A 15,182-nucleotide genomic window follows, 5' to 3' on the forward strand; every position below is an offset into this window, starting at 1 on the left:
GAGAACCTCAAGGAGCTAAAACTACCTCTTGTTGCTTGCCGTGGCTTCAGCACTGGGCTCAGGCTACTGGTGGTAAAAATTTTCAATAATTAAGTTATGAGAAATCTTCAGATGTCACGGATTGTGAAAGTCAAGCCTCTCCCTGGACTTGTCCTGTCACGGGGAGCTGTTGGGCTGTCATCTCGGTCAAGTGGGACAGTGTTGGCTGAGATGTGCTGTGGATTTTTGCACGAGCTCAGGTTTCCCTGGAACGATACACCTGAGTTAGTAATATCCGGCCCCGCCTAGTAACCTAGGTACACAGAAGGCTTAGATCGTCTGAAGATGTCCTTCCCAATTATTGTCTTCTCTAAGAATCCAGAAAGGGAGACAGACTTTGAACCCAATTTATCTCAGTTACTTGACCCTACCGTCATAAAGTGTTCAAATTCAAGCATTATAAAGGATTGTGACAGGGACATAATTCAGGGTTCTGGGGCAGAGGGAGAGCTAGCTGAGGAAGTCACCTGCTCAGAGCTCAGCAGGTAAGTGGCTAGAGAGGGGACTTTATTTGGGAACTCTGGTGTCTTGGAAAGCAAAAGACCGTTGGTTCTTCCCTCCGCAGGGCAGCATGTAGCCTCACACTCTCCAGTTTTTTGTTTTGTTTGGGTTTTTTTTGTTTGTTTGCTTGGTTGGTTGGTTTTGTTTTGTTTTGTTTTGTTGAAATAGGGTTTCTCTGTGTAGCTCTGAGGCTCCTTGTTATCCTGGAACTCACTCTGTAGATCAGGCCGGCCTTGAATTCACATAGATCCACCTGCCTCTTGTCTCCTGAGGGCTGGGATCAAAGGTGTGCACCACCACAGCCCAGCCTTTCTTGAGTTTTATTCAGGACCTGTGTTAAACTGTGCTTGTGGAAAGTTACTGTTTTACTGTTCTTGGAGGACTATCCTTTCTAACCCTCCTTGTATCCTTGTAGCATTCGGGATTGAACCCAGGACCTCCTGCATGCTACAACGGTGCCCTCTCCCCTACCTACTAAGAAAATCCATGAATGATCGGTTCTGAAATCATCACATTTATTAATTAGTGTGTGGGTTAGTGAGTGTACACAAGCCACCGCACACACGTGGAGGTCAGAGGACAACTTTAAGATTAATGTTCTCGGGGTTGGGGATTTGGCTCAGTGGTAGAGCGCTTGCCTAGGAAGCGCAAGGTCCTGGGTTCGGTCCCCAGCCCCGAAAAAAAAAAAAAAAGAAAAAGAAAAAGAAAAAAGATTAATGTTCTCTCTTACATGGATTGAACTCAGGATGTCAGGCTTACAATAGCGAGCACTTTTACTTCTGAACTGTCTCACTGGTCCTGATGTCCTCACTCTTACAATAGAGTCATAGCAATATTTTGGACAAGAATATTTCAATTGGAAAATGTTCATGCTAATAACAATTGCATTTTTTAAAAGATTGGTAGAGGCCTTCCTGGTAGGAAGCACATTTGGTCCTGTCAGGACAAGCCTAGGGCAAGGGAGGAGTAGAGGAGCCCCAAATTAGTCAGGTGTATATTTCCTGCTTTTAACAGCTACTATTCCTGGTAAGGGACAAAATGCCAAGTTGCTAGGGCAAATGGAGGGGTCAGGGGCTAGAAAAGAATAGAAGCATCTTTTGAATGGAATGGATATTAATTTAGGCAGAAGGATAGTTGTGAGTGTGGTCTTGGCAGTCTTGGGTTGGAATACTGACCCTAGTGTTTGCTGGGTTTGTGCAAATGTGCTGGGAAAAATTGCAGTCTTGTGTCCAGAGGTTGATTGTGACAAAGCATGGTAGAAAATATTCAGTCATCCCAGTGCTTAGGACCTGAGCTAGGAGAGCCGTAAATTCCTGTGTAGCCCCCACTAGGGCTATCCAGAAGGACTGTCTCAAAGAAAACAGAAATGATCGTCAGGCTTAGTTGTGATTGATTAAATATATGTGAAGTCTATAAAGTGTCCAGAAGTTATTCCATACATGTTTCTGCCATATATGTAGTAGTAGTAGTAGTAGTAGCAGCAGCAGCAGCAGCAGCAGCAGTAATAGTAGTAGTACTCTACATCTGTCTGTCTGTCTGTCTGTCCGTAGTTCTGATCATCAAACCTGGTACTTTGCACACCTGGGATATCCCAAGAGGATGAAGCAGGTGTGTGCAGAAGGAAAAAGAGAGGCCTTGTTTATTTATTCTTGATAGTCTACATGTGGCCAAGGGGAGGGAATATTAAGACAAGAGGCCATGTTTGCAGCAAGTGGGTACCTTTGAATCTGTAGTAATCTCAAGAACCGTCCATGACGGGCTGGACAGATGTCTTAGTGTTCAAAAGCACATGCTGGGGCTGGAGAGATGGCTCAGCGGTTAAGAGCACCCGACTGCTCTTCCAGAGGTCATGAGTTCAATTCCCAGCAACCACATGGTGGCTCACAACCATCTGTAAAGAGATCCGATGCCCTCTTCTGGTGTGTCTGAAGACAGCTACAGTGTACTTATATATAATAAATAAATAAAATCTTTAAAAAAAAAAAAAAAAAAAAAGCACATGCTGCTCTTGCGGAGGACCTGAGTTCAATCCTCAGTGCCTACATTGCAGCTAACAACCATATGCAACTCTAGTTCCCAGGGATCCAATACTTTGCTTCTGCCTCCTTGGGTTCCAGGCTCACAAGTGGTACACAGACATACGAGCTGGTCAGACGCTCAAACTCATTAAGATCAACATTTTAAAAGAATTCTCTGATTGGAGAACAGCTTTCCAAATATGACCCAAGTGAGACTCTTAGAAAGAATGACTTCGCTCAGTTAGGACCACCTGAAAATGGAGAATTGATTTATCTTTCTGTTAAAGTAAAAGTTTGCATATCTTTCCCCCTAGGGAAGATTTTTTTTCCTCTTTGTAGTCATCTGACATCTATGTCTGTATTATTATAGTTTTTTCATCACCATAAAAAAAAGTTAAAAACTAAAAGAATTTATTCAGATTTGTTTAATTAAAAACTAGGAGTGTACCGTTACAACTGGGGTGACTCCCTTGGGACTTTACTTTACAAGTCTAATAGGAAGAAAGTCCATAAACTCATCGTAGAGCAAAGTACAGAACCAACTGCATTCTTTGCCTCCAGAAGATCCAACCTGCATTCATTAAACATGGTGCGGAAGATCATCCGGTCCCTGACAGCAAGCCAGCTTCTCTTACTGGTTTTATCTTTGCCACAGGGAAGGACAAGTAAGTTAATATTCTCTATGACCTTTTAGATTAAAAATTAAGTAAAGTAAAATAACGACCTATGGATGTGGGGAACAACCTTAAGTTGTAATTTGGAATGTCTACCCAATACAATGGTTCAAGTTATAAGAATGAGAAAACATTTTTAAAAGTGTGTGTGGGGGAACCTTTTTATGGCTCAGATTGTATAAGACAGGATGGAGTGCTATTCTTCTAGAACTGTAGCCAGAATTTTCACACTTTTAAATGTATTTCAGTACCACTTTCAAATGAGATAATCTTCTGTTTATTTGAACATGTCACTTACAGGAAAATATTGTCCACATTTTTATCTGTATCCCTACCTCAGAGTAGCTTCTCTCCTCTCTCAGGTTTTAAAATACTTACTCATGATAAAAACAAATTAAGCAAAAGGCTAGAGGTGTGGCTTGACAGGAGGGTGAATGCTTAATTAGCTCAAAGGCTCCATGATCAATTGGAAACACCAGGAAACAAAGCAAGGGGACTGAGCTGTCAGGATGCTTGGTCTGCAAGAAGGAGAATTTGCACTTTCAGTGTGCATTGTAAAAGCTGGGCATGGCTATGTGTACTTGTGGCCCCAGCACTGGGGAGTGGAGACCAGTGCAGCCTGAGAGCTTACAGGCCAGCAGAGCTAAGACAGATAGCTTCTGGTGCGATGTGAGACTCTGCCTCAAGTCCACAATGCACAAAGAACAGAGGAAGACACCTGAAGCCCTCCTCTGGCTCTCACACAAGTGTGTACAGTTTCAGGCACTGTCACACTTAAGTCTTATGAAAGGCCATATTAATGCATCTTTTGGAGGATGGCCTGGCTGCAGCTGCACCTCTGACTTTTGTTACCTGCTCTGAACCAGGAAAATAAAAGCCGGAAATGAGGCATTTATTATTATGCAATGAAAAAAAACCCCTCTAAAAATAGGAGTAAAACACAAAAACAAAAACATGCAAAACATGGTGGTGAATGCCTCCAGTCCCAGCACTCAGGAGGCAAAGGCAGGAACATCTCGGTGACTTTGAGGCCAGCTTGGTCTAACTCCAGGACAACTAGGGCTATATAGTGAGACCCTGCCTCAAAAAACAAATAGCATCCTAATTACGCATCCCACAAAACCTTGTCTACCTCATGGATCATAGCCATTTAAACATTTTTTAAAAATTTTTAAAAGATTTATTCATTCATTTATTCATTTATTTTATGTATGTTGCTCTCTTTACCACTACCACACCAGAAGAGGGCAGGCATCAGCTCTCATTACAGATGATTGTGAGCCAACATGTGGTTGCTGGGATTTGAACTCAGGACCTCTGGAAGAGCAGACAGTGCTCTTAGCCACTGAGCCATCTCTCCAGCCCCACTTAAACATTTTTTTTTTTTTTTTTTTGGAGCTGAGGACCGAACCCAGGGCCTTGCGCTTGCTAAGCAAGCGCTCTACCACTGAGCTAAATCCCCAACCCCCCATTTAAACATTTTTAAATTCCACTATACTGTCCATTTTTAATGAAATGCAAAAACAAATGTGTCCATATCCCTACTTTCTAGCAAGAAAGGTATTTTAAGTCAGTTTTTGCCCATATACATATTCAATTTTGATGCTTGTGATAATTAATAGAGATGGAATTTATATTCTACCTTTGGACTTATGTTTTAAATATTTTTCCATTTTGCTAGTCTTTTTCAAGTCTTTGCTTTACTTCTCTACTCACTTCCTTCAAAGCAAGCATATCAATATCAAGTTTGGTATCTCTCCACTCAAGTTTGGTATCTCTCCACTTTTGATCTATATCTACCAGTTCTACTCTATACATTAAATATTTGATACTTTCCCAAGACCTTTCTTCATGGACATCCCATATATTTTTCCATCAGATTACTCTGAGATCATTTTACACTCAGTTTCTAACTCAGTGGTCAAATTTTAATGAACACTTGAACCACCTTGGGTTCAAATGCCCCAATGCCTAGGTTACCCTCCTGTCAATCAAACACATGGTCTGGGAATGAGTCTCACACCAAGATGTAAAAGATCTCCGGGTGATTTCAACATGGAGCAAAATTTGGCGACCACAACTTTTAGTATTTAGCTAATAATACATTGTGTCATCCCTGAGAGCTCTCATCCCAGCACTTGGCAAACTGAGGCAGGAGTATCTTCAGTTTGAGAACAAGTCACCAAACAAATAAACAAAATACATTGTGTATCTGTCTCCTTGTGAAACCATATAGATTGGTTAAAATTGCTTTTAATTGTTGAGAGTGTATACTATTGCCTTGATGTACCATAATTCATTTAACCAATCCCCCGTTGATGGACATCTTGGTTAGGTATCTGCCCATCTTAATAGTTTTTTCCTATATTCTCAGGTTCTGTTTTGACTGTGAATGGTAGAACTGAGGACTATATCCTGGACACTTACTATGGTATCCAAGCATCTCTGGAATGTGCCGTTCAAAACCACACCAGAGATGAAGAACTTCTCTGGTACAGAGAAGCTGGAAGAGTAGATTTGAAAAATGGAAACAAAATCAACACCAGTTCTGTCTGTGTCTCTCCCATCAACGAAAGCGACAATGGAGTCAGCTTTACCTGCAAGCTACAGCGTGATCAGACGGTGTCCATTACAGTGGTGCTCAATGTTACTTGTGAGTGAAGGGGAAATTGACAATCAATCTTGGATGTCTGCATTTGAAACTCTATGCCCACCCTCCCACATATGGGCTCACAATATTGCCCAGGCTCGCTTCATTACTTATGGGCTCACAATATTGCCCAGGCTAGCTTCATACTTATGGGCTCCAGTGATTGTTCTGATTCAGTCTGTCAAGGGCAGTCACTGTGTCTAGCCTATTCGTTTCTTGAACTAAAAAATGAGGATTTTTAATACTTCTCTGTGAAATACTTGCCTTTTAACTATGTTTCTATTTCCTCATTAATTCATATCAGCAGCAAGGCCTGGGTGTACAAGGCTATATAATTCTAGCACTGATGTGGAGCCTGAGGCAGGATTGTCAGTTACAGGCCAGCCTGGGCTACACAGCAAGACTTTATCTCAAAGGCAGCAACACTAACAAAACGGCAGGGATTACAGAAGTGACTATGCTGGACGTCAAAAAGGATGTTTTAGCTTTACTTGAGATGTACTGACTTTCTTAAAAAGACAATGTTCCTGCATAGAGGACTTGCTTAAATAATCATTAACATTAACTGGTTAAAAGGGACAGTTCACAAATGGAACTGTTGTACTTGGCAATTCTGTTTTCTGTTCCAGCTGCTTCCTGTGTATCTTGAATACGATGTAGCATTCTTGTTGGATATGGATACAGAATTTAAGCCCAAAAGCGACAAAATGTCATTCTTCTGAGAAAGATATAAATACAGCCTACTCAGGGGCTAATTATTTCATATACAGATGATACAAGCCTCTTTTCCCTCCTTCTTCAGGTCTGCCTCCTTCCTTACTGCCCACACTTTAACCATTTTATTAATTTCCTGTGCCTCTGCCAGTAAATACAAGGGGCATAGACAAGAACAGAAAACTGGCTTGGTCATTTCTCCTTCTAGCTGTGAGAAGGGCTTGGTGGACAGACGGTGAGGGTTGGAATCGTTTGGTGAGGATGTATGTGTCTGACTACCCACGGGGCTCCAGTTGCTCTCCCTGTATTAGAGGCATGAGGACTCATTAGGCCTCCAATAGAGGCAAGGGTTACCACAGTTGGATGGCTTCCTGAAGCACGGCATTCTTTGTAAGAGGGCCACTGAGCCAATGTAAATATGTCGCCTTGGCAAATGCAGCCAGACAAAAAGCCAAGCTTGAGGGTGTGTGTAGCTTTCCAAATCACCACCGCATTTCTAATGGCAGTTAGTTAGGAGGACAGTTGTAATGGTAGTTAGTTAGGAGGACAGTTGTAATGGTGGTTAGTTATGAGAAGAGTTGTAATGGTGGTTAGTTAGCAGGACAGTTGCAATGGTAGTTAGTTAGCAGGACATTTGCAATGGTAGTTAGTTAGGAGGACAGTTGTAATGGTGGTTAGTTGTCACGATGTTAGTAATGGTTTTTAGCATGACAGCAGATTCACTTCTTTACACAGATTATCTTAATTTTCACAGAAAAGTATTATTATCCAAGTTTTTGTTTGTTCATTTAGATGAGGAAATGGAAACTTCAACAGGTTAGTAGCTGTCTAAGAGTCATAGTAGATGACAGATAAGGAGTTAGTGCTAACTTACTCTCATACATGTCTTTAGCACTGTGCTATTTTAGCCAACCCTTGTACAAATTAAATTATTACATGGCTCAGAAAACAAGATCTGTTTTTGAAACAGTCCTACTGTGTAGACCAGGCTGGTCTAAAACTCATAGAGATCCACCTGCCTCTACCTCCTAAGGGCTTGGATGAAAGGAGTGTGTCACCACCCCAACTATTATTATATCTATATCATGTTCCTCATCATATACAGCTTCTAGTATATCTTTTTTAAGGAAAAGCATTTTAATTTAAGTTATTTTATTATATATTATACATATTATATATAACATATATTATTATATATAATATATAATAATAATATAAGTTATTTTATTATATATGTGTGTGTGTGTGTGTGTGTGTGTGTTTTAGCCACATACATATTTGTGCACTACGTGTGTGCCGGGTACCCACAGAAGCCAGGAGAAGGCATCACACTCCTTGTAACTAAAGTTATAGACAATTGTGAGATGCCATGGAGGGAATGGGAATTGAACTCAGGATCTCTAGGAGAGCAGTTTCTAGCTATGTACATAGCAAAAAGTGGAACGTTTTTTAATCTAAGGGGTGAATACATCCTGAGAGCGATGGAAGGAAGAGCTTGAAGACTAACTACTGCGTGTTTCTAACGAATCTTGAATGCTTGAGTCTTACAGTTCCTCCTCTTTTAAGTGGAAATGGCTTCCAAACCGTGGAGGAAGGCAGCGATGTAAGGTTGGTTTGCAACGTGAAGTCCAACCCTCAAGCGCAAATGCTGTGGTACAGAAACAACAGCGCCTTGGTTTTAGAGAAAGGCCGTCATCAAATCCAACAGACAAGGGAGTCTTTTCAGTTGTCAATCACCAGAGTCAAGAAGTCTGACAACGGGACCTACAACTGTATTGCTAGCTCATCTCTGAAAACGGAGACCATGGACTTCCACCTGGTTGTTAAAGGTAACTCTTTTCAAGTAATTGCTCAGCGTGATGCAGAAGTCAGTAGACAGGCTCCATAAAAGTCATCGGTGACAACCAACGATGAGGACCATTACGATTTATAGCCAAGATTTCCATTGGGAAATTATCCCCATCTAAGAGTGTTTTCTTTAGGCATACTATCTGAGTCAGACTTGGTGCTGCAGGCCTTTAATCTCAGCAATACAGAAGGCTAGCATAGGAAGATTGGGAGTTCAAGTCCTGCTTGGGTAACTTAGTGAGACCATGTCTTAGAAAACAAACAAACAAGCATTAGGAAGAGCTGGAGGCTGGGGCTAGGGCTCTACGCAGAGGATGCTTTGCTTGTATGCAGGGGGTCTTGTGTTTGATCCTGGGCACTGCAAAGAGCTGGGATATCTCAGTGGTAGAGTGTCTGCTTTTAAAAGGAAAACAAATTATTTTTTCTAACCCAGGCATGGTAGACCTACACTTTTAATCGCAGTACTTGAGAGGTAGAGGCAGGATGATCTCTGTGAGTTTAAGACTAGCCTGGTCTATAAAGCAAGTTCTAGACTAGCCAGGGTAACACAGTGAGACCCTGTCTTCAGAAAGAGAGAGAGAGAGAGAGAGAGAGAGAGAGAGAGAGAGAGAGAGAGAGAGAGAGAAAGAGATTAGAAGAATCATGGCTACTCCATATAGACCACTGGCTTTGAACAAAGATCCTGCACCAATACAGAAGCAATTCTGGTTTAGTTTTTTTTTTTTGGGGGGGGGGGGGAGGCTTCTACAGATTTCCACCAGCACTGATGTATGCAGGAACTAGCCGTGAGTTCACAGCCTATAATAGAAGAGAATTCAGAAACGTACAAGAAAAAAACATTTAGATTAAAAAAAAAAAAAACCCACTCTGCAATCACTCCTAACTCTTGAACCCTGTCGTCCGATCGGCAGAGGGTGTGGGAAAGACGACTGATCAGAGCCTTCTCCCTTGGCATGCTGTGCTCTCCACTCAAGTTTTTCATTCTGTGATAGTGGAGAACCAGGGAGGTCTGGAGTGTTCTCCTTAGATTTCTTTTCCTTTCTAAAGATTTCTTCATTTTGCTTTACGTGGATGAGGGTTTGCCTGAATGTCTGTATGTGCACCCTACGCGTGCGTCTCCTTGGAGTCTTTGCTCAGACAAAGAGGAAATGGGAACACTTGAAGCGGCAGAGCAGAGGCACACCACTCCTTCATACACCTTCCGTCAGGAGCAGCCAGACAAGCTGAGGCTCCCGCATCCCGTGGAACATTACTCACTAAGCTCACTCACTGCCACTCTTGCCATTCCCAGGAACCGAACCAACCTCTTGCCTGCTTGTCGGGACTGCTGTCACCAGAGCATGGCCTTACTTCCCCTCCACACTCGGGAGCCTGGGATACAAACTCAGCGCCCGGTGGAGAGGGAAGGTGGCTCTTGGTTGACTGCCCTGTCACTGTGGTTACTGAGCTGTCCATTAATTTGTCCTACGGAGCAAAAACAGTATGCCTCAGGGCTTGAAAAAGCAAAAACAAAAACCTAAAAAAAAAAAACAAACAAACAAACAAAAAAAACCCTGTGTCCAAAGGGCAGATGCAATGAAAGGAAAACACTACCTCGAAGCTTATGGCTTTTTAAAACCTTCCCCACAGCCTTTATAAAAAAAAACCTGGTGGGGTAAACCTCATGGAGTGCCATCTTAATTAGCAATGAGGCCATACTTGGGGACTGGGTGAGTATAGCATTTCTCTTGGTTAGGGGGGAAAAAGCATAATAGCTCTCTAAGCACATTTTCTAAAAATCACACAGCTTGTGTGGCAATCAGCAAACCGCCTTTTAGGTAGGCAGAAACTTGTTTTGGGTGGAGATCCGCCAAGCCAGGCTGTTTTCTTATTTCTTTTTTGCTGTTACTTCCCAAGCCGTCAGCTTGCCTTTACAGCACACGTGGCCTGCTGCTGGCGTTCAGTGGCACTTGATGCCAAATTTTCCACAGGCTCCCCCAGCTTCACAGCTCAGTGGGGGTAGTTTCTGAAAGGCTTTGAAAAGCTGGAAACGACAGGAAGTGCTTGGCCAGCTTAAGATTCAGCCCACATGTTAGAAATTATTTTATTATAATGGCCTGGGGAAGGGGACATCGAGTCTGGTCACAGATAGGAACACCGAGGGAAAGCATGCAGGAGGTCACACGTGTCTCCCAACAGGAAAGTAAGCCAGTAGGTCACTAAGTGTATTTCAGCTTGATTTGTATAAGGTAAGCTGTCACGTGTGTCTTCCTGGCTTTCCGCTCAGTAAAAGATATTCCAATCTGTGACTGCAATCAAAGATATTCCAATCTGTGACTGCAATCTGATTTCTCCTTCTAATCATCTGGCCTTTGCTTCCTCTCGGTTCTGATAAATTTCCTTGGTGTTTAAGTAGAGAGGTCTCCAGGAAGGTACTGACCTCAGTAGATCGCAGAGTTAATTAATACAAAGCCAGAACTTTCTAAGAAGGCTCCTCAGTCATACCTCTATGGAATGGTTGTCACCACTCACACCTTCATGAGAATAATTTGGGTGGGGAACCCCTAAGAGTGGGCAGAAGCGAAGGATGCTTTGAAGTCAGGGTGTAGCTCAGTGGTAGAATTTCTGCTTGGTGTCTAGGCCCTGGGTTCTATCCCTAGCACACCCCACACACAAAAAAGCAAGAGCCTATTTAATGTATTTACTTACCCCACCCACCCCAACTGTCCCGAGCTGGAGCCAAAAAAAATGATTGGAAGAAAAGATTTTTAAAAGACAATTGGTTGGGCCAGCAAGATAGCTCAGTGGTTATTTGTTGCCAAGCCAGACAACCTAAGTTCTGTCCTTGGTTCCCACATGGTAGGAGAGAACCGACTCCCACAGCTGTCCTCTGACTTCCTCATATGTCCTGTGGCACCTGAACACCACACACACTGACACACAAATAAAGACAGAGAGGGCAAACAAATAAACTTTGTGTCGTGGGCTTCAGGATGTAGGCGAGTGGGCTTCATCTCCAAGCCATCACAGTTGTTGCAGTTCCCCTCGCTGTCCTGGTGGAACTCCTTGCCAAAGACAGGAAGACTGGAGTCCTACTTCCTTACAGATACTGCAGTCACTCTGTAAAGCAGTGCTTCTACCTGTGGGTCACGACCCCATCACATAGTTATATTAAGATTCATAATGGTAACACAATTACAGTTACGAAGCACAACAAAATAACTTTATGGTTGGGGGTCACCACAACATGAGGAACTGTATTAAAGGGTCACGACATTGGAAGGTTGAGAACTAGGGCTCTAAGTGTCTTACCTGGCTGAGGCATTAACATAGTACAGTGCTGCTCCTTGGGCCCACCCATGTCTCTGGTCTCTCTTAATTTGGGGAGCCCTCTCCACCTTTGTCTTCACGCTATCCCAGCCCCCTTCCCTCTCTTTCTACTTCTGAGATTCCTCCTGAAAACCTTTGTGCTTTTGAGAAGGCATTGACTTCAATTTGCTGCTGCTTTCTGTGTGGCAAGAAAGGGGGGGGGGTGGGTGAGGAGAGAATGGCAAACAAGCCAGCTAGTTCTGGGCAGTGCTGGCGCATGCCTTTAGATAGTCTGTGAGTTTGAGGCCAGCCTGATCTACAGAGTAAGTTCTAGGACAGCAAGGGCTACACAGAGAAACCCTGTCTGGAGGTGGAGGGGTGGGGAATATATCATAAAGAAAGCATAAAATGGCCTGAGCAGTCACTCTGGCTGAGGTACTCAAATTTCAGAAACTCCTTTCACAAAGGGATGGGTTCAAAGTCAGTTTTTGCCATTATTAATTCTGTGATTTTATTTTGGATAAGTAGCCTAATCTGTCACAGACCTCCATTATGCCTCATCTTTTAGGGTTGTTTGGAGGATTCAATTAAAAGGGTGAGATATGCAAAGTGCGTGTGATGGTTCATATTAGAAACACAGCAACTAGAAGTTGGCTGCTCTCCCTGTGTTTGCCTTCCCCACAGACAAAGTTCCTGTCATGCCGATAGAGCCCATCATTGCTGCTTGTGTTGTGGTCTTCCTGACGCTGGCTTTTGCACTGCTTTCTAGGAGGAAAAGAATAATGAAGGTACCTAGATATTCTGAGCTATTGGGGTAAAAGTCATGTAAAAGACCGGCGCTGTGCTCAGTGCATGCCTTGTGTGTACAAGGCTCTAGCATTCACTCTGTGTGTAGCTATACAAAGAGGAGAGGTACAAATGAACAAAGCCTGAGTGGAAATATGGGAGATTTAGAGTTGGTTTGTCTTCCTTGTAAATCTCTCCTGCCAGGTAAGGCAGTGCCCACTTGTCTTCCCAGTGCTGGGGAGATAGAAGCAGGAAGATCTTAAGTTTAAGTCCAATCAGGGCTGCATAGTCAAATCTTGTTTGAAAAACAAAAAACCCCATCAATAACTTTCCCTTTTATTGTTGCTATGGCACCCTTGGTGCAATAAATAAACACAGAGAGGAACAGACGTCTGCCTGCCCTGCTCTTGGATAGAGCCACATGCTCTACTGCTGTGAGCTGGAGTTCGACTTGTCCAATGGTTGACATCATTGTTTACTGTGTTTCAGAACATGTGTATGCTTAGGCTAATGGCCCACATTCCGCTCTGTGAGATCACTGGGGCCAAAGAGGGCACATATGGCAGAAAACCTCTAAAGAGAGCCAGAGTGCTCTAGGCTGAACTCATCAGCCAGAGAGCTGCATTCTCCACACAATAGTAACTAGATCTGATTTGGGGCGACAGTGCTTCCCAAGAAGAAACTCACCCCACCCTCTATTCCAGTCCAAAACCTTTTCCCAAAGAAAGAAAGAATGGAAGGAGGGAGGAAGGGAGAAAGGGAGGGAGAAAAGGAAAGGGAGGGAGGGAGGGGAGAGAGAGAGAGAGAGAGAGAGAGAGAGAGAGAGAGAGAGAGAAGGAGGGAGGAAGGGAGGGAGGGAAGAAAAGAACACACTGGACAGAGAAGATTGTTTAGTAGGTAAGGGCACCTGTGGCCAAGTCTGCTGGCCTGAGTTCAATTCCTGGAGCCCATATAAGGAAAAAATGGACACCTGCAAGTTGTCGTCTGTCCTCCACACATGTACTAAGGCATGACACTCCACCATCACACACACACACACACACACACACACACACACACACACACACACACGACCTGTGAGTCCTAGAAACATTCTGATCAAGAATTATATCTTTTATATCTTCCCGGAGTTCAATAAAGATCTATTCACATGAGCTGGAGAAGTGGTTCAGCGGTTAAGAGCACTGGCTGCTCTTCCAGAGGTCCTGAGTTCAATTCCCAGCAACCACATTGTGGCTCACAACCATCTGTAATGGGATCCGATGGCCTCTTCTGATGTGTTTGAAGATAGCAACAGTGTACTCATATAAAAAAAAAATCTTTAAAAAAAATCCATCCACATGATCAAAAGAAAAGAGAGCTGAGCCCACACAGAGGCTGCATTGTCGTTCCACAGCACCCAGTGCCACATAGATGCATTCAAAATGCTCATTCTTGATCTTACAAAAGGAGACAAACTCACATGTACTTCGTGTTTGCCTTTCAGCTCTGCGTGAAAGAGAGTGGCCGGAATTCAGAAACAGCTCTGTAAGTGCTCTTGCAGAGACAGTGGTAGGGGCTGGGAGTGGGGGATGATAGAGCAGTTTTGTAAGCCATGAGCCACAGCGGGTGCCCGAGTGCCATCCCAGGCATTCTTCTTCAGCGATGGGAGGCTAAAGCGATGGGACCAGAGAACGCAGATGGAGAAAAACCTGTCTCCACATTAGAGGGAGAGTTGGGAAGGTTGCTCAGGGCAGGGAACACCTTGGGGCTTTCTGCCTATTCTCTGAGCAGGTTTAGCCAGGGCTTAGGCAACTGCATTGCCACACAAGCAACTAAAAGAGCTTGTCCTGGTGGAAGGCACTGCTACGCTGTCTCCCTCCGCTCCTCATCCTCTACCTGCATCCCTTTAGCCTGCGCATGGCAAGTGGGTCGTGTAGAGCAGACAGAGGCCTGTTTGCTGGAGAGGATGGGTTTTGCTTGGAACTTCTTATTGCCACAATCATTATTTGAATTAATTTCTTAATTCGTTTCAGATAAATAAAAAATAAAATAAAAGCCGAGCTGCCACCTAACGTGAAGAGTTTCGCATCAGGACCTTCTCGATTTGTACAACGCCATCTGTATATATCGCTATTTTTAAATTCACTCCTGTTAAATTGTCAGAGGTTACAAAGGAGTATTTAGTTAATTACTAGGCAGTTGTTATGACTAATTTGATCTACTTATTGAACTATGATATGGGCACGGGTTCAAAATAGAAAGATTTCAGGAAGCCCTCTCCTGAAGTATGTTGATTAATTTCAATTCATTCCTAATAGAACGGTAACCACCCACTATTCGACTCATAGTTTTCTACACAGGAGATTAACTGATATTTGGATGTTCTAAATCAGTGCAGTAGCTAAGAATGGAAGCAGTGACCAACATAGAACGATGACATTCCTAAGTTGCCAGGGAGCACGTAGAGATATAAACTGTCCCCTGCATTCGATGTCATCCCATCAATGTTTTGGGACTAAAGGAGGGAAGACCTAATCTCAGAGTGTAAGACAGTCCTCCAGGTGGAATAAATTTTGTATCATGAGGATTTTTAGCGTATGTCCTTATTTTTCTTATCTCCACACAGCTGACGGTGTCATAAAGCCAATGTGTGGTGCGGACAGGGCAAAGGGCACAGATTGG

At 43.3% G+C, this 15,182-nt stretch overlaps 1 protein-coding gene across 5 annotated transcripts; it reads left to right on the plus strand.

Moving 5' to 3' along the window:
* Window positions 1-402: 402 nt before the first annotated feature.
* Tmigd1 (transmembrane and immunoglobulin domain containing 1) lies at window positions 403-15,087 on the plus strand. Of its 5 annotated transcripts, none has more exons than XM_087573439.1 (7): window positions 403-524; window positions 3,049-3,223; window positions 5,607-5,885; window positions 8,147-8,425; window positions 12,417-12,520; window positions 14,005-14,045; window positions 14,534-15,087. In XM_087573439.1, the coding sequence occupies exons 2-7, from the start codon at window positions 3,145-3,147 to the stop codon at window positions 14,535-14,537; spliced, it is 786 nt and encodes a 261-aa protein (XP_087429565.1). In that variant the 5' UTR covers window positions 403-524; window positions 3,049-3,144; the 3' UTR covers window positions 14,538-15,087.
* The last annotated feature ends 95 nt before the right edge of the window (window positions 15,088-15,182 follow it).

This window comes from Rattus norvegicus, chromosome 10, assembly GCF_021556685.1.
Source record: "Rattus norvegicus strain SHRSP/BbbUtx chromosome 10, alternate assembly SHRSP_T2T, whole genome shotgun sequence".
Taxonomy (NCBI): domain Eukaryota; kingdom Metazoa; phylum Chordata; class Mammalia; order Rodentia; family Muridae; genus Rattus; species Rattus norvegicus.

Bases quoted from the DNA above. Each gene is read 5' to 3' on its own strand.
- Tmigd1 (XM_087573439.1), top strand. From the start codon at position 3,145: ATGGTGCGGAAGATCATCCGGTCCCTGACAGCAAGCCAGCTTCTCTTA. The intron at 5,886-8,146 runs GTGAGTGAAGGG...TGAGTCTTACAG, and splicing joins AGTGGTGCTCAATGTTACTT to TTCCTCCTCTTTTAAGTGGA. The intron at 8,426-12,416 runs GTAACTCTTTTC...CCTTCCCCACAG, and splicing joins CTTCCACCTGGTTGTTAAAG to ACAAAGTTCCTGTCATGCCG.